Source organism: Microtus ochrogaster, unplaced genomic scaffold (assembly GCF_000317375.1).
Source record: "Microtus ochrogaster isolate Prairie Vole_2 unplaced genomic scaffold, MicOch1.0 UNK4, whole genome shotgun sequence".
NCBI classification, from domain to species: Eukaryota; Metazoa; Chordata; class Mammalia; order Rodentia; family Cricetidae; genus Microtus; species Microtus ochrogaster.
In genome coordinates this window covers 9547809-9567910 of record NW_004949102.1, presented here as the reverse complement: position 1 = coordinate 9567910, position 20102 = coordinate 9547809, and the positions used below count along the sequence as shown (strand labels likewise).

At 37.9% G+C, this 20102-nt stretch overlaps 1 protein-coding gene across 2 annotated transcripts in view; it reads left to right on the top strand.

The window, feature by feature from the left end:
- Chchd3 (coiled-coil-helix-coiled-coil-helix domain containing 3) overlaps positions 1-20102 on the top strand; it is a 265639-nt gene that overhangs the window by 158261 nt on the left and 87276 nt on the right. Inside the window, exons 5-6 of one of the 2 annotated variants that reach the window (XM_026788597.1) lie at positions 7973-7987; positions 8952-9035. In XM_026788597.1, the coding sequence (XP_026644398.1) occupies positions 7973-7987; positions 8952-9035 (99 nt within the window). The remainder of the gene's footprint in view (positions 1-7972; positions 7988-8951; positions 9036-20102) is intronic. The other variant, XM_005365799.3, reaches the window with a different exon arrangement.

The following is a 20102-nucleotide window of genomic DNA, read 5'->3' as shown; positions in this document are numbered from 1 at the left end:
TGTCTTCTTCTAATTCAGAAATAAAGGATCAAAATCTCTAGTTTAGTCCCTGATTGGGATAGAACTCATTACTTTATATGTATGTGACCACCTTCAACAGTTTTGGGTACTGTCTTTACAGGTGAGCCCTGCTGTCAGGTTATGATACAACCAGTTTTTGGCCCAATTTTCCAATACACATGAATACTTATTGAGCTAAAGTATGTTGTCAGGCAGGTACAGGGTTATTCATGGAACCCATTTAGTGAAATCAGTGATGTCCCAATTTTCTGTTCTTTGCTGAAAAGGTTTCCCAGTGGGAAAAGAGCTGCTGATCATTGGCTTCAAAGGACTACCAATCTTTAGAACAGCCATTCTCAATAGGGGGCATTTGGCCACGGCTGGAGACAGATTTGGTCATGATCTTCTTGGGCTATATAGGTCAGAGCTAGGGATGCTGCTGCACAAACTGTAATGCACATGACAGCTTCCACAGCAATGAGCCACTTGGTTCACATGTCAGAAGGGTCCCGAGTAACCTTCAGCGACCCAGTACAAGACAGACTGTTCCTAATGCTGCAGGTCTTGTTGGAGACTCATAGCCTGTTAACACTACATATAATATTGTAGTCCACTTTCAAATATTTGACATTATTTACTAATAACCCATTATCTCTCAGCTGGAGAGATGGCTCAACAAAGTAGGACTATTGAAGAGGACTAGCATTTGGTTCCTAGAATTCATGTCACATGGCTCAAAACCACCTGTAACTCTTGGTCCATAGCATCTAACACTCCCTTTACACTTGCACACATGCACATACATATAAATTACAATCAGAGTTTAAAAATAGAAAGAACCCATATCTAGCATATCACAGTTAATGGACATGTTCACTAATAAAAACCCCACTTGCCCCACCCATGTAGCATTGTTGATCAAGACATGGTTGAATGGCATTCTTTGTAGATACACCCTTCACACTCTGAGCATTGGTTTTGCTTTGGCCTCCTACTAGAAGCTTTGCTTTCTTTCCTGGTTGTAAGGTGTGGCACTGCCTTGTTGAGCTTGTAGCCTGAGTAACAGGCCCACATGATCTGCAGTGCGTGTGCTGGGTGTTTTGAAGTCAGTCTCAGTGTTCCTCCCCAATAACTCTGTTTGCTTCACATACACCTTTCAGTGCCGCAGCCACTCCATCCTGACTCCTGCTTTTGTGGGAAGTATTGAGACAATAGATGAGGAGCAAAGCCTCGCCTCCTTCCTGCTGCAGAGAGTTGAGAGCTAAGGACAGGGGCAGTAGGTGAAAAAACACATGCAAAAGAAGACAAAGTTTAAAAGAACGACTATACAAGGTGTCTTGAATGGTTTCTTCAGATGCAAAGATGAAAGATGTAATGTGACAGAAACTTATGTGCAATAACATTCAAGGATGGCCTGAAATGGGCACTGGTGCTGCTTGATTCAGGGTCAGATGCTAGAGACTTAGCAGGGCCAGGGTGCACATCCAGGCCTTCTCCCATTACCGTAATATTAGTAACAGTAAATTTTGAATATAAAATCAAATTAAGAATGAGCTATGAATTTACAGGCTAACACCTCCCAGGGGGAAAAACACTAAGAAAATGTTTATATAATTAAGATTTCAATTAGTGCTTAATTTATACTTTTGTAAATACCATGATCTAGAAACTAAACTGAGGACAGAACTAACTACATATGACGTGAACATCACTGTCCTAAATACATGCCTCAGTCCATCTCTTCTGTTCATTGTTGGTTCACAGAAGCCAGCTTTTTTCTCCCCAGAGAGTAAGCTGCACAAGGAGCAGAGGGTGTTTACAGTTCCTAATATGTGATTAGTACAAAAAAAAAAAAGAAAGAGAAGTGGAGAGTAGGTTCTTGAGAGCCTGTGAGGACAGATAAGCAAAAGAAACTGACTCAAGCCAATCCTGGGGGTTTGTTTGAGTTCTCGGAATCAGATATTGAAGTCTCTTAGGAGTTCAGTCTCTAACCAAGAAATTTTTTGAAGTTGATAGTGGTGGGATAGGAAAATCAGTTTTTTCAGAGGACGTGGGGTCTGTCAACCATAATCCAGGGAGGTTCCATGCCCACAAGTAGTTGACTAAAACAAATGAGATTCCATGTTTTTGTTGTGCTTCTGTTATTTGCCTTTTTTATTTTTTGGGGAAAGAGAACATAAAATTGGTTGGGCAGGGAATGGGTCTTGAAGGAGTTAGAGGAGAGGAAAGAATATGACTAGAATATATTGTATGAAAAGTTAAAAAGGCCTTCTGTTAGAAGGGTACGTTTAATTTCATCTGTTTTCAGCCAAGTCAGTTATTCCATAGTAGACATCTGTCGAGTTGAACATTGCAAGCTAGGACTTAACATGTAGCTTAAAGTTATCCCTCTTAGTGGTTACTGAAAAGTGTAGCAGTGACCAGGGGCCAGCCCCATGTCAGTTCACTGAGACGAGCAGTCACCTTTGGGTGTGGTTTAGAAATGCTGCTTTAAGTATAATTCCTTGTTACTGCATGCCACCTCTGTCAGTGTGGCTCCCCATAGCTGTTACATACATGACAGCAAGGACTTAGGGAAAGGATAGATATGTTTTTGATTCATACCCTAGAGGTTTCAACCCATCACAGTAGGGATGTGTACCTGCACTGGCTCCCTCCTATGTCCTTGTGTTCAATCTGGGCCCACAGCTGAGGGTTGGTACTCTCTACCTTCAGGCCAGGTCAATTAATCTCTACTTAATCTTCTCTTGGAAATGGATACACAGAAACATAAGAGAGGTGTGCTTTATTAGTGACCTGTGTGCTTCTCTGTAGTCAGGTTAACACTGCACATTAGCCATTAAGCCTGTTAATAAAGTCTCAGTGAATCCTATGTAATTTCCCATTTATAACAAGTTTAGTGCTCACCTAATTGAGTACATGATCACTTTGGCACCTTGTTATTCAGTGATCATGTTCTGTAGCTTACAATGCATTCTTGATGTTTAGGCTTTGATGTTTTCATGTTTTTTTTCTTCTTTTTATGTGACCATATAATTTCATTGATAATATATTATGCTTCATACATAATTTTGACAAGGAGTAAAGTTCTGTTCTTGCTCTTATTTGCTTATCTTCTTACATGAGCTTTGAGGATAGATGATGCTGCCTGCCTCAGATTATCCCAGCTTATTTCGTCTGTATTTCCGAAGGGTTGAAGATTCAGAATAGAAGAGAATGTGGTCATAGGATGTGCTTGGTGGGAACTCTTTTTAAAAATGTTGCCTTTTCTTAGCCCTAGTAATTTCTGCGTTCCTGGTATCATCTATAGAAACTGAACAGGTACCTGCTTTGCTTTCCACGCTAGCTTTCAACCTCAGCCCTGGCATTTCTAGGGTTTTCACTGGCCTATACTGTGACCAAGTCATTGTGACATCACTGAGTTCCCTGTGCCATCGTTTTGAGCCACCCCTGAGCCATACCACGGCTAAGAGGGCATAGCAATGCCAAAAAGTTTGAGCTATGAAGATTTTCCGAAGAACATACGTGGGAAGGTAAAGCTCTTATCAGCACACTGTGTCTCGCCCATGTCCCTGTGTTCTCTTGTATTGACATTATTGTGTGTTTTGTTGTGAACACCTTCAGACTTGTTCTGAAAAGAGACAAGTCTATAAAGAGGTAAGTGTGTATAATGTTTAATCTAGTGACCAACAGCTGGTTATAACATCAAAATATTTGGGGTTTATTAAGCTTGATTTTCTTATTTCATTTGATTCTCTTGATTATGGCAGACTGGATTCCCATAATGCTCTGCATTAGCATATTCTGTCACATTTTCAAGCCCGGTAGTGTTGTCCCAAACCTAGTACAATCTGAAAACCAATCACTGTAGTTTCTTTTTTCTAGGAATAGCAAATGGAGGTGGGGAAAGAATTTGTGTTCATCTTTCCCTTAGGAAGTGATCCCACCTTAACAGCAAATAATGTTCTAATACTCTTTGTTTTTATTTGTTCATTTACAACAATTCAGTGTCGGAAGTTTTATTTCTTTGCAGTCAGTTTACTGCTTTCTCTGAAGCTGAATGTGACTCTCCATCCTCAGCAGCCATTAGCTTAGCAACACATCCTCGGCTTATTTAAGTTTCAGGATTCATATCGTGTGACTTTTCCTCCCAGCATCCCATTAACTGTTTCAAAGCAATGCACCATTGAAGTATTGTGGCCATGTTTCTTGCTTTGTTATTCTCCCCAGTGGATCTCAAGCTATTGATTCTGTTTGCAGTTGAGGGACGATTTGTGATGTTTGCGGGTAGTTTGATGCTATCAGGTCTTTGGCGATAGCTTCCTCTTAAGTCTTCAGCATATGTTTCTGACATTTGATGTGTTGCTTTAAAAGTTCTTCAAGCATTATATCTTTGCACATCCATTATTTACGTTGAGGGCAGCTCTTCAAAATGAAATTTGTTCACTCTTCCTGTGTTCATAATAGACCCAACAGACACCTGTAGTACTGCATTTCCTTGGTGTTTTTAAAATAGCTTTATGGCAAATACTCATTCTGCCCTTTTTCAGATAACTATTAACCATTTGTGGTACCCTTACTTTAATAACTGTTTTGGGAAATACTCCTCAAGTGGAAGGAAAAGCAGGAAAAGGGGTTTAGGAAGTAATTTCTCTGATGTTCAAGTTGTTAAGTTTTGAAGTTGTGTACTATATTACTTAATACTCTACTCTTTAAAATTCAGTAGTAGAGGCCAGACATAGTAGGGCACACCTCCAATCTCAGCATTCCAGAGGCAGAGGCAGGCAGCTCTCTGAGTTTTATGTCATCCTGGTCTACAAAGGGAGTTCCAGAAAAGCCAGGACTGTTACACAGAGAAACCCTTTCTTTTTTTTAAAAAAAAAAAACAACAAGCAAATAAAAAAATTCTATATCAGTTGATATTTTTATAGTTCATGATAAATGTATTTATGCTGATATTTAAGTTTCTTTCCAGTTATAGAAGTAAGAACTATTCATTGTGGATAATAAGGAATGGTCCAGATAAGAAACACTGCCCTCATTGTTTACCCTAGCCACTGCTTTTCTTTCCGCACAGGTTACCCTTCTGTGCACATCTTTATAGCACACTCTATTTTCAGTCTTCCTCCTCTGCTTTTCCTCCACATCATTTTCTATTTAAAAAACTACCCCCACTTGCTTTTTTGACTTATACCTACCCACAAACATTACACACAGTTATTATTTTTGACTACTTAAAAGTTATTTTCTAAAATGTCAGTTTTTAATGATTCCTAATGTTTGATCATGTGCCTAGGCCAAAATCTCTGAATTTATTTATTTATTTATTTTTGGACAAAATCTTTTAGATTAGTCTTCTATTGTTGGTTCTTATTTTACTTGCTTAAACTCTGTTGTTTTTCGTTTGTTGTTAGATACATATGAACTTTTAAAATCTTGTCTTATCTTAATATCTACTACAGTTAAATGCTTTAAAGTTGCTGTCAGTAAATTGACATTAGTATTCATGGACCTATCTGTTCTATCTGTTCCTTTTGTTGCTGTGTTAAAACAATATAACCAAAAGCAACTTAGGGGGAGAAAGGATTCATCATCTTACACAGCCTGTTGTTGAGGGAAATCAGTGTAAGAAGCTGAAGGTAGGCCTGCTTGCTATATGATTCAGCATTACCTCTGACCTGTGAACTCATGAACAAGGAGGAACAGCAGAACCCATGGACAAAGGCTGCTTGCTGGGTCAACCACAGGCTCATGCTAATCTAACTTTCTTACATATCCCAGCACTATCTGTCTAGGGCTGTTATAAGATGGTGCTGCTCACAGTGGGCCTCCTGCATCAACTAATAATCAAGATCAAGACATGTTCACAAGTAAATCTGATCTAGGCAGTTTGTCCATCAAGGCTTTTGGTAGGCTGTTCCAAGTTGACATACAAATGCATATTGTATAAATTTAAATATGCTTAGTTTATATTTAATTTAAAGTTTTTATAGTGAAATGAATTATTTTTAATACACAACTCTGAGTTTTTGATAAATATATACTGTAGATGGAAGTTTCTGTCATGCCTGGTCCTACAGCTATTCAGTCACAAATAAACATACAAGAGTCTTACATTAATTATAAACTGTTTGAGCTATTGTTCAGGCTTATTACTAACTACCTCTTACAACTTAGATTTACCCATAATTCTCATCTATGTTCAGCCACGTGACTTGGTACCTTTTCTCAATAAGTCATTCTCATCTCACTTTCTCTGCTTCTGGTTGATGATTGACTCTCTGCCTTTCCTCTTCCCAGAATTCTTTTAGTCTGCTTGTCCCACCTACAACTGGCTACAGGCCAGTCAGCGTTTTATTAAACTAATATGAGTGACAAATTTTTGCAGTGTATAAGAGCATTATCCTACAGCAGTATACATTATATACCACCCCCCTCATAACAAGACAGATATCCCTCCTGAAAAATTCCTCAAATTCGGCTCTTGGCTACAAAACATCCTTTTATTAATTATGAAAAATAAAAATATACAAGACATTCCTGAAACTATTACCATGTTGCTTTTTGTCTGGGCATTTTCTAGAGTATCTGGGCTTTTTTTTTTCCTGTTTCAGAAGTGTTTATAATATGTTTGTTACTAGTCTGTCCCCCACACATTTTAGTGCATGTATTAATTTCTTAGTGTATATATTATTTAGGTATTGGATTGATTGTGGTTTCTCTCCTTATAGCCTAGCAGCCCTGCTGTGATTATATTTACATGTTGCCAGAATTGCTAAGAAAGTCCTGAAATAGAGGAATTTCACATTTTTGTGGTTGTGAACAATTTTCAGAATTACTCTGTGTTGTCAAATTAATACTTGAAATGCTTAGGCTATTTATATTTATGACAAACAATACAGATGAAAACCCACTTTCCTGTGTTCTCGCCAATATTGATGATTATAATCTTATATTTTGTCAATTTGGCAGATGAATAATACAACACTATTTTTTAATCTGCGCTCTTTGAATTCACCACTGTATTTTTCATTTGATTATTATTGCTCACCAGTCTCTATAGTGTGTCACTTTTGGCTTTTGTTAAGAAGGATAAAGCTTAGTATTTAAGCCAAGATCCTTCTCTATTGGTGATCTTAACTTTCACAGTTATATCTTAGAGGTTTTGTCCTCTTTGTCACTGACCTATTTTGATTTTTTTAGTTATTTTTTTGTAATATGAATATTTTTATGAATCCAGCAATTTTCAATTTTATTAATTTATATTTTGAGCATGCATATTGAATTTTAGTTTTTTTCCTCTTTAGATCAGTTCTCATCCTGTGGGTTGTGGCCCTTTTGGGGGATGGGTGTAAAATGACCTTTTCACAGGGGTCACCTAAGTCCATTGGAAAACACAGATAATTAAATTATGATTCATAAGTTAGAAATTACAGTTGCGAAGTAGCAACGAGAATAATCTTGTGATTGGGAGCACATGAGGAACTATGTGAAAGGGTCACAGCATATAGGAAGATGGAGAACGTGTATTTGGATGATAGTTACATTCTTTTCTCCCTCTTAGCATTATTTGTCAAAAATTCCTTCCATATTTTTTCCTTTGTGATCCTAAAAGACTAGTAAACTTTTAACTGTATTGCCAAGAAAATATAGATTTACTTGAATATAATTTTTTATATGATCTTAGTGCTGTATGTTTCTTAATATCCACCATATCGTTTCAAGTCGTATCAACATGTCATTTGAAACGTACTTAACCTTTAAGAGCACAGTGACACCTAAATGTGTTCTAAATTCACACATCTTTTATTTCCACATTATGATGATGATGATTTTGGTTTGTATTTTCAATCTTCTACCAGATTTAAGGGAAAAGTATATATGTATATACTATATATGTAATATTATATTAATGTGTAATATGTATTATGTATATATTGCTAAATATCTGTTTATTTTTAACATGCTGCAGGATATTGAAGATAAAGTAAGTAACAATAGCAAAGCCTACAAATGAACAAATGGATTTATGTAAACTAAACAAAATTGAACAGTTACTGTTATAGAGTGAGCCAGGTAACACATGATAACTTTGCAAAAGAATATGAAACATGTACAAAGATTGAAATGCATTTTACAAAGTTTGTAAAATAAGATCTTGTAAATTAATATTATAATTAAATATCTTAAATTACTTTATTATACTTAAAGTTTTCAAAATAAAGAGTAAACCATTATTATTGCGTCTCCATCCTTTAAGCTGCTACTTCTTCATGTGTAGGGAAAGGGAATGAGTGCATGCAAAATACATGCAGATAGGGAAATGGAATATACATACAGGTGGGGAAAGGAAATGAGCACATACAAATACATGCAGATAGGGAAATGGAATATACATGCAGGTGAGGAAATCAAATGAGCACATACAAATACATGCAGATAGGAAAATGGAATATACATGCAGGTGGGGAAGGGAAATGAATACGTTCATCTATATACAGGTTGCACTGATCATTTAAAAGTTCTCAAATGTAAGGTTCATGTGCATGTGCTATTTAGGCAGTTTATAGGTTATTTGGGATTAGCAAGCATATATCTAATTCCAAGAATCAGATCAAAGTTTCATTGTGCAGACTTTTAATCCTAAAAATTACTCTTTGAAAGAGAAGTTAAATAAGACAGTCTGCTGTACACTGTATTCGAATATTTCCAAATACATTTGGACAAAGTAGGGCACAGCTGTTACAGTAAGAAAAAACACAATGCAGTTTCATTCTTTACATATAAATGCAGTAATCATCATATTAATAATTTTCAATGGCAGAGACCTAATAGATTGCAATAAACATCAGCTCTGTATGTGTTTATAATACAGTTTCTGCCTGAGTTTTGCTTCATCTTTGCTGCTTTTGCTTTTTCTCAATATAGTATATTCCTCATGTCTTTTTTAGGCTCGGCAGCTGGAAGAGAAAGACCGAGTGATACGGAAGCAGGATGCATTTTACAAAGAGCAGCTGGCCAGACTGGAGGAGAGGGTATGGCTATTTCTTGTCATTACTTCCTTCTCTTCTCTCTCTGCATCTGTAGCTCCCCATATATTTGTTTAAAAACCAACAAATTAGCACTAAAGTTGCTTGTCCTAGTTAAGAAGTGAGGAGGCTAAGCAACTAGGCCATTGTCTCCAAAAATGTTGTTTTGTGTATGTTTGTGTGGTTATATTATTGTTTGTTGTAGGATTTTGTGTGTGTGTGTGCTCAAAAACTCCTTTACATAATTTACATTATATAATGTGCCGTAATCTTCATTACCTCAGACCAAACAGCAGGCTGTTCTTTTGAACTTCCCAAACACTGTTTATAGCACACTTGAGTGCACTCCTGGACATGATGCTGTTGTTTATCACCTTTGGGGTTTTAGCTCTTCTTTGTTCATATCTTTGAAACATTCTCTGTCTTGAATTCACTATGCATGTAAGGATGACTTTGAACTTCTAATCCTCTTGTCCTCTCCTTTGAGTGCTGGGGTTCCCCTTGTGTGCCAGCATACCTGGCTTGAGGTGGTCCTTGAGGTTTTGAAGGATATGCTGTCAGTGAAGCCCCATTTTGCTGCAGTTACAACTACAATTCGATCTCTCCTTCAAGGTGGTAACAGGAACTAAAAATATGTAGGGCTTACTAGTGGGATTTAGGGCGGCAGGAGGCATATGCCTAGTTAGCTCGTCCTTACAAATGGACTGAGACATAGCAGAGGGATCGGGACCGGAGGAATACAAGACAGTGGCCTAAGAGTGGTGTGTAACATCTTGTCAGAACCCCTCTTCAGTGAAAGCAATTTGTTTAGGTTATCTTTATATTGAATCCATGGAATTGCAAACTGACCTTTCTCCTGTGTTTAAGATCCACTGTTTGATTTATTTAGAATATGACATTTGATCAAATGTAGGGAAAGAAAGAAATGCAACACTGAATTCTGCTCAGTGCAGCTATTTGTATTTCAAACACATCTTGTCCCCTTCCTTGTCGCGGGGTCAGCACGTCTTGAATAGGATCATTTTACACAACTGATGTTTGTCAGGTGCTGGTGTTTGTGCCCTTATACATGTAAGCTAAACGTCTACTTTTGTGGAGCTTAAAGTCAGTTATATAGTGTACAACAGCATAGATGATGTGGAAAATAGTAACTTAGCAGGGAATATGGAGTCCCTCAGCCAAGTGTAAGCCTGGGGTTGCATGAAGAAGGACGATCTATATATAATGGGATAGCAAGGAACAGGCCTTTAGTTACAGGAAAACAAGTCAGGGTCACTCCTGAGATAGGGGTTTAGTAGGCACATGTGGGGAGGACAGAAGAAGCCTGATGACATCAGCAGACAGGCGACTACCTGGGCAAAAGTTGAAGAAAGAGAGACTTGGCAAAAGATTAATTTATAATTGAGTTGGCATGCCGGGCATGATGGCACACACCAGTTAGCCTGGCGCTTGGGAGATGAATCCAGGAGGATCAGGAATTCAAAGTCATTCTTGACTACATAGCAAGTTTGAGATTACAGTGGACTATATGAGAACCCTATCGAACTGAGGTTGCGGGGAAGAGGGGGAGGTATTTGGATGGCCACGGCTATTACTATGGTGCTAGCACTGACAAAAACAATTTTGATTGTGCATGTCAAAGGTAGAGACCAGATTTGATTATGGTTTTGAAAGTGAATAAAAGAAAGGCTTCTAGGTCTAGTCTTATAAATAAAAAGAAAGGTTTATTTGTAGGGCAAGATTATGTAGATTATCAATTAGGATATTGGTGGTTGAGTTAATAAGGGGTTTGGTTTGGCCATTATTTCTGGTACTTCTTAAAACATTCAAGTAGAGATGTTGAGTAGGCATAATATGGAATGATTTAGAGAAGCAATCGGTGATAAAATCCCCACAGTAAATATTTCAGTTAACGTTGGCTCCAATGCATCCTCTTTTGTCTGTGTCCATGATGTGTAAATGAAAAGGACTGTCTATGTACTGAAGTTTAAATCTTGTATAATTTTTACATCATAAAAAAATTTTTTAAAAATTTAATCATTTACCTGTATGAAGACCATTCTCTCTACCAGGAAGTGAGCCTGACTTGATGTCAAGTCATAGTCTTCAGACAGGCCACTTCGAGAACCAGTTCTGACGTCATTTGCCTTTCCTTCACAGACTGTAATGAAACTCTTACTTAATCTTTCAGTTTCTCCAGCCATTAGGAGGACGGAATGTTATTTGTATCACTGACTTGTTAAAATGACCTAAATAAGGAGGGTGGTATGCAGAACACCCTGAGTTCAATCCCAGGTAATACCCCTGCCGAAATAAAGAGTGACATGACAGCTCTTTAAAAACTGGCCAGAGTTTATCCGTTGAGCTATTTTCATCATAGGACATACATTCTTCATTGTAAACAAGATTCCAATAGTCATGAAATCACTTTCGTGTCACTCAGCCTCGGCATGACGTCTCCCAGTTCTGTAAAGTCCTCTTTCCTTTATTGTTGATATTCCTAGAGGACCTGTCATTTTATCTAGGTGAGTTTGATCAACGAATACATGAAGGGTAGTCAGTCTGGGACTAGGCATTTTGCAAAACTTGTAAAGGCATTTTCTTTTGTATTGTCAGTGGTTGTGAAAGTATAATGTCTAAGCATTTCTGAACATACTTGGTGTTAAAAAGTATAAAAGTGCTGAGCTAAATGGCTCTTAATATAAGAAAAAAAATCATGATAATGTAAGTATGGGAATCATTTGTGTGCAGTGCAGTCCAGGTTGCTATAGCTTGAGAATGGATTTGAACATGTCTGTCTTCTGGAAACAAAATAGACTTTTTCTTGATAAATTGTTTTGGTGGATAATTTGTTTGATGTGGATTATTGGCACATTCTTAAGGAAAATGCATTTTTTGCCAGCATTTCATTGGTTCTAAGGATGAAGGACCTATATCCCCAGGCCATCTTGGAAACTTGATCCCTTTGAGGGTTCCGATGTCATGCATGTATAACTTTTTAATTTTTAAAATGAAGTGGAATTAATTCTTTGCACTGAACCAACCACTTTCTTCTTGGCTCTCTTAAGGATATGGGGTTTGGCACAGCATGTATGGGAGGTGTAAAAGCCCTGGTGGCCTTGAGAGCTCAACGAAGTGTAAGCTTAGTGCTCAGACCAGCCTGGTCATGTGGCACATATAACTTGCATTTTATAGACTCCTGGGTTTCAGTAGCAATAGACATACACCTTGCAAAAAACCACCTAGAATTAACACAGTAAGGGAATTGTACCAGCTGGGCAGAAGAAGACATTGAAAGGGAATAATGAAAAAATAAATTACCACTAAGAAGTAAAGTATATTACTGGCTTGTCACCCAGGGAGAGAGTTACTAATTAAATTCTAAGGTCATGCTTTCATCAAATGAGCAACTTTTTAAAAGCCCCTCACTTCCGGTGGGCCGCAAATCTTCGGCAGCATCAGAAAGTGTTGGGCACCTCTGTATGGTTAATTGCTGATAGGATTGCTTTGCTTTTTGTTAGTTGATATTTTTACCTATGTTTCTTTGTGGAAAGCTTAGAAGAAGGGTAGAAACAATGCTAATAGGTTATTGTGTACCTGATTTACTACATATGGGAGAAACTGTTATATATATACTTTTACTACCAGATGAAGTCTTGTAAAATCTGTCCCCGAGTTAAGCCAGGGTAGCTTGGATATAATCACTAAAATCTGAGATAATAAAATAATAAATAATCTTTATGGAATGAGGAGGTATTAAATTGGTTTACTGGATTTAAAACAAAAGCCTCTCCATTGTTATTTTTCTCGCTACAGCACTTTAGAAGCAGTTGTCAGTGCTTTTAGGTCAGTGGGTAACTCACTGTGGCCATGAATGTGAGTTGGCAAACTCAGCACGATAGATAAAAAAAGCCAAGCTCCTCCAGCCAGGCCTGCATAGAGACACTTTGTTCCTTTGACATTTGCGAATTTTGTATAGGTTTCTTCATTCATGTGAAAAATAGGGCAGATTCCCATGGTTTCTGTAGTTAGAGAAAATTGCAGAAACAGATGAAGTTCTCTGGTCCACATATTCATACATTGTAGGTATCCAAGCCACCATCATGACTGCAATGCCATTGAGAGTGACAGATCCTAGCAAAGCTGCTTGTGGTATGTTTTATACATTGTGAGTTACGCTCTTAATAAAAGCTTTTTTTCAAGTGGAGTTTTAAATAAATGCATTAGAAATTAGTCTGTAGAAAAACGAATGCGGCCGAGTCTGGTCACACTGTCTCTTTGTTACCGCAGCAGACACAGCTGATTATAACCTAGATGCAAACAGTGAACCATTTTGCACTCTGACCTGTTTCTTAAAGGAGGGTTATTATTACAGATACTCGGAAAAGTAGCAAGCAATATGAGTTGATGTCACCCCACCCTCTTTGCTTGCTATTTTATTCTCTCAGAGTGGGGGAGGAATCAATGCAGTTTAATAGATATGGGATCTTCTATTCAATTCAACAAATCCTTCAAGTACGTTGACTTTTCTGTTAACTTCTCTGAAATTTCAAATGGAAAATGTGGTTTGAGTAACCTTGAATTGCTTTTTTAATCTGGCTTTAGGGATATAAAGCATGTTCTTTTTTCCCCTAGGGTTAGCTTTTAAAGTGTATTCTGTTAAAATGATCCCCATAACTGTAGCCAGTTCTTCTATGTCTAACTTTAGAGGAAAGATTTGCAAATCGTGGGATCAGCACTTAATTTGGGCTCTATTTACCATGTCGGCTGTCAAGAAGCATTAACCTTAAGGTAAGATGAGAACATGGAGTACAAAGCTGTGAGCTGATGGCATGCAGTACACCAGGTATTAAATAGCATTATCCGTCCTGCTTGCTCCAGTAAATAGGATTCCACTATTATGATGTGTCAGGGCTTTCAGTGAAATCAAATTTACAAGACACTAAACTGCCTTCCTCTCTGCTGAGCAGCTTTATTCTGGGATCTTGCTTTCATATTAATCCTGTTGTAGGAAATACTTGTAGCAGTTGTGCATAGAAATTATAATTTAATGATCTCTTCCTCTCCTCTATTCAGAGATTAGAGTGGACCACTGTGCTCTTCAGTGATAGCCGCAGGGCTCTGCAAAAGAGATGATGCAGAGTTTGACTTTAAAGACCAGTGGCCTCTTTGTGAGCGCCTATAATGATCATAGGTGTGAAGGAGCCAACAATATGGACCTACTTTTCCAGCGCTCTGCATTTCCTTTGCCTTTGAAAGCCGGTACAATGAAATAATCTCATTCTGTTTATCATAATGACTGAGAAATGGCATGCCACTTGGATGTGTAAAGATAAGATAAAAAATGCATTGTGCAGTTTGGGGGGGGAAATTCCAGTTTATAGATTCTGTACAGTTTGCAGAGGCTCAGCAAGCATTTGTATTTGACAAAAAAAAAATTTCCTTTCACTAAAATCATTTTTGGGGGAAGTGACAGGTTTTTGACAATAATATTACAAGCAAGGAAGCCATTCTGTTTCCTTTCATTGAGATTGAAAAATGGGCTAAAATATCTGAATTTTAAATATTTTAAAAATATCCAATTTTAAAATTAGTAATGGTTTTGCTTCTTGATATCTTATTTATAAATTTCAAATATGCTCCATTTAGGCAGTCCAGTCAATGCTTATTTTCTTACTTTGCTGACTAAAAAAATTAAAATACATGAGCATTAAGTTTTTTAAAGGAAATTGCAGGGCTTGTGTTAGAAAATGCTCTGCAATCCCAGTTTTATGTTCAGAGCATGAGCCAGCTGCGCCTCTAGAAGAGATTACATCTCAGTTAGAAAGATACATATGGTTATTAAAATATTTGTAAATAATATCAGCTCCTGGCATCGCCCTAGAAGAAATGCCCATATCTGAACCTGGTATGTAAAGTAGGTTTACACTGTACTATACATTTGATGAAGGGAATCTAAATCTAATTTGGTCACCGAGACTGAGAGGATTTTTTTTTTAACCTTGGTTATTCTCAATCAGAATTTGAGGCACTAGAGAGAAATTATTGACACTCACCATTCGGTCAGACCAAATATATTAAACTCTAACAGTGCGCCAGGTGCTGTACATAGATATGGTGATATACGAATAGCACAAAACTCCCATGGGCATTTGGTACAGAGTTTTTGTTGATAGTTGATCCAGGGAGGCTGTGCTGAACTATTATTTTCTAGAGCCGAAGCGTTTTTTTGAAGAATTTCTGCTACCTTTGTCTTTTAAAGGTCATAAAATCATGGGATTTTGAGGGGGAATTTAATGGATTGAAAGGATGCCCTAAGTTAAATTCTCAGATGAAGATCCTGTGTCTGATGCACTGGGTTGCCTCAGATGACACTCTCTGAAAGGAATTATTACACATGTAGCTTCTGTGAAGTCAGATATTAGACACTAGATCAATTTTGAAGATTAATGTCACTGTCGGAGTGGGGTTGGTTCCGCAGTCAAATGATTTCAAGAAATGATAGGCTTCAGTACATCAGATGTATTTGTTTCTTAAAGGCATTTGGGCCTTCAGGATGAGGGTGTTGCATGTGATGATTCAACATTTGACTCAGGCCATAGAATATTTTCTAGAAACAGTCATTTATCTAGTCTTTCAGGTTACTGAGATCTGTGTGCCCTGCTTAATGCCAGTGTTATTTTGAGACCTTGGTTTGCATCCTAAGATGTAAAGACAGAAAAGGATTCCATCTGTTGTAGAATTCTGGGTCTGAGGGCTTGCAGCATCATGGGATTGCTGCTGTTTGCCCTGTTGCTGAAGGGTAGGTAGGTGAAGAGGAAGCTTGGTTGAGATGTACCTAGGAGATAGCTATTCTCTCTCTCTGAATTCTCTAAGTTTTTAGCAGAACTGTGGTCTTTATAAGTAAGCTGTGTGTTTTTTTTAATTTCCATGCATATTGTTGATTGCATTCTCCTACCCTCTTCACAATTGGAAGTGATTGGGTAATGGGATTTAACCCGTGTCAGAATGGAAAATCACTCCTTTGCACCCAAGAGGTGGTTGTCCTTCTCTGAAGACTTGGACCATGGAGCCCAGCACATGTGCTAAGCATGAGGGCCTGCAGAGGGATTATCTTTTTTCCTTTCATGAATTGAATGAGGAAAGTAATCTAAATGGATAATACTCAGTTATCTCCACAGAGTTTTAAAATGCTTCCATCAGTGCAGCTCGGTCTGACAGAGCAAGCAAAGGACTTATCAGTTTCAATGGCCTTGAGTCACTGGGAGCCTTCAGAGTGCTTGTCGGGCTTACTATGAGATTTGCTGGTGTAGCCGAGTAAAGACTGTTGTATTTGGAGAATAGGTTGAATGATCAAAGCCAGTAATCACATGCTTTGTAATTTAATTTGTCTCCATTAAAGTTGAGAATGATAGCTCAGGAAGCACGAGCACCATCACTCCATGATCTGTAATGTTCTAGAACATGGCTCTATGAAAGTGAGCTCTGTCCATTTTCAGGACCCATGCCTGATACTTAACTATGTACTCACTGAATATTTATTGCGTGGATGAATACAACAGTTTGGGGCACGTTAGAAATGACCAGTGTAATTTATAGTTGGTTCTTCCAGGCCACTTGTAGGAGGCTCAGTGTAGGCTGGTTTCTTCCACAGGTTTTCATACCAGGTGAGGATCTTTCTGCTCCAGCCCTGTAACCCATATTAATGCAGCTGCATATTTTATTGATATGAAAATTAAACATCAGGGTAACTACTGCTTTTTTCAGACTTGAAATAAAATCATATTGCCCTCATGATACTTTTGTTCATTGTTTCAACATTTAGTGTAGGGGTGTTTGGAATCAGTTTTACTCAGGAGTCCAATCCAAAATAGACTGTCTGATTTTGTGTATTATCTTTAAACACAGCTTTGGATGAAAATGTTCCTGAGTACTATGATATGTGAAGTCCTTTGTACTTCTTGGCTATTGGCAGGAAACAGACCAGTATCATCACCAGCACCAATGAAGCATCTCAGGCGTCTCCTTGTCTAGAATGTTAGGGAACCACATGTGTTTTAAGTTTCAATTTTTTTTTCAAGTTTTCAAGTTTTGAAATAGCTGCATAGATGTAGTAAGCTACCTTGGAGTGAGACCCTATGCTTAAACACAGAATTTGTTTTTCAGGCATATATACCCTGAAGGTCTAACTTCACTTTTTAAAATGATATTTCTATTGATTCTTTGAGAATTCCATGCATACATGCAATACACTTTGGTCATGTTTAATCCCCTTTCCATCTTCACCCCTCTTTTTCCATACTCACCTCTTTTCCAACTTTGTAGGTTTTGTTTTTAATAACCCAGTGAATCTAGTTTGTGCTACCCATACGCTCATGGTTTGGAGCATCTACTAGAACATGGTGTATCTACCTGTGGCCACATTTCCACTCCCTGAGAAATCATCAAGTGTTAGTAGCTTTCAGCTAGGGGCCCACCTTCATTTTGAATAGGAACCCATCATACAAGATTAAGTACAGAATTTTCCACTTGTGAATTCTTAAGAGCACACAGAAAATTTTCATTTTTAAAGTATTTTGAATTTTTGTGTTAAATGTTGCTCAATACATAACTATCCATTAGGGCCCGAAATGATTTAACATGATTCTATGTTTCTTTTTGGGGGACAAAGTTAGGTACCTCTTCCCTTCATTACCCAGTCAATTAGTGTTTTTATTGTTGAAACTCAAAGACACTGAGTAACGTGCCCCAGATGTCCCAGCTGTGTAGCCAGGCCCCTGCCTTCCTCGTGGCAAACAGCCTCTCACTCTGGGTGACCACTGGTGGGACACAAAGTTCCTGTGATCTAGATAATACTCAATTGAAGATGTTCATGAAGGTGAGCAGAATATTGATGATGTGTTTTCCCGTTAGATTAAGATTCTCCTTTAACTGGCTGTTAGCAACAGTTGGTCGGCCCTTTCTACAGGAAGCACCATAGGCTCACTTTCTAGTGGACTGTGTTTATAACAAAGAGAAATTGTGCCAGTATGTTCTAGGAGTAACAAGATGAAACATAGTTTGTCTTCAGTACTTCATTATGCCTCTAGTATTTTAAGAACTTGTTGTAGTTTCTACCTTACCAGAATAGACTGTATTACCTGAGATAGGAAATAAAGGCTGAAAGGAAAAGGGCCTGTGGTGATCCGTATCCTGACATCTGCATGACTGTTTACATTGCCATCAAATAAACATAAAACTAAAATTGCAGTGAGTATTTCTGTAATTCAGTAAGAATAATGCATGGAGGATTGTGATTTGTCTGTTCCCTCTTGGGATTTACTTGAACTTGTAGAAATTTGGCAGCCATATCTTGAACTACTTGTTGAAATTCAATAGTGTATAATTGAGGACAGGCACTGCAATTTTGCTGGTGGATAGACTAAAAAATTATATTATGTCTCATTTAGACTTGACCCTAAACCCATTTTCAAAAAGTGTAGTGCCAGAGAGACAAAAGGGCACGTATTGTAACCTGGAGGCTCAAGCTGCATGAAGATCCAATTTGTAGAACTACGCATTGTTCTGCAAGCATTTGAGAATAATTATGTAGTAGAGGGCTGGGAATGAATATTGCTTTACGTGTGGCCAAATGGAGGCAGTGCTCATGATGACATTCTGGGTTTCAAGCATTCCCAGACAGCAGAATAAGACTACTGTTATTTTAAGCCTGTCCTAGTGGAGAGCTAAAACGAATATTGAGCAATAACCTGGATAATATGGTGCCAATGAATTGGGATATTTTAACAAAGAAGTTTACTGCTCTTAGGAACTTACTTATGTAATACAGAAGTTTGCCTGTATTCAGACTAAGAAATGGACATGTGGAAGCTGGAAAATTGGATTTATGCTATTGGCAAAGGCAATGATGGTGCTGTTTACCTAATCATAGTTATTGCACCACCAATTCAGCACCAGACAAGTAAACATTGCAGATTTGTTCGTTTAGGCTCTTAGAGCTGGTTTACATGGCAGCCCTCCCAGATGCTGTACAAATGACTTAAAATAATGAGTATTTGGGTTAGTGTTACTTAGGGTTTTTTTTTTCTTAATTGATTTTATTGAGCTATACATTTTTCTCTGTTCCCCTCTCCTTCAATCCTCCCCCAAGGTCCCCATGCTCCCAATTTACTGAGGAGATCTTGTCTTTTTCTACTTCTCATGTAGATTAGATCTATGTTTGTCTCTCTTAGGGTCCTCATTGTCGTCTAGGTTCTCTGGGATTGTGATTTGTAGGCTGGTTTTCTTTGCTTTATGCTTAAAAACCATTTATGAGTGAGTACATATGATATTTGTCTTTCTGGGTCTGAGTTACCTCACTCAGTATGATGTTTTCTAGCTCCATCCATTTGCCTGCAAATTTCAAGATGTCATTATTTTTTTCTGCTATGTATACTCCATTGTGTAAATGTACCACATTTTCCTTATCCATTCTTCATTCAAGGGGCATTTAGGTTGTTTTCCAGGTTCTGGCTGTGACAAATTGTGCTGCTATGTATGTACATAGTAGAGCACATGTCCTTGTGGTACGATTGAGTATCCTTTGGGTATATACTCAAAAGTGGTATTGCTGTGTCTTGAGGAAGGCTGTTTCCTAATTTTCTGAGAAATCACCATACTGATATCCAAAGGGGTTGTACCAGCTTGCACTCCCACCAGCAGTGCAGAAGTGTTCCCCTTACTCCACAACCTTTCCAGAATAAGTTGTCATCAGTGTTGTTGATCTTGGCCAGTCTTACAGGTGTAAGATGGAATCTCAGAGTTGTTTTGATTTGCATTTCTCTGATGGCTAAGGATGTTGAGCATTTCCTTAAGTGTCTTTCAGCCATTTTAGATTCCTCTGTTGAGAGTTTTCTGTTTAGGTCTTACTCCATTTTTTATTGGATTATTTTTATGACAACCAAGCACAGTATAAAGTCTCATCAGCTTGGTTTCAGCCATGGGCTTAGAGTAACTGCTTTGCCAGTGAAATGGCGTTTGCAGTTGAACTCAGCTGATTTATCAGAGCAAAGGAACTCTTGCTGGCTTTCTCTA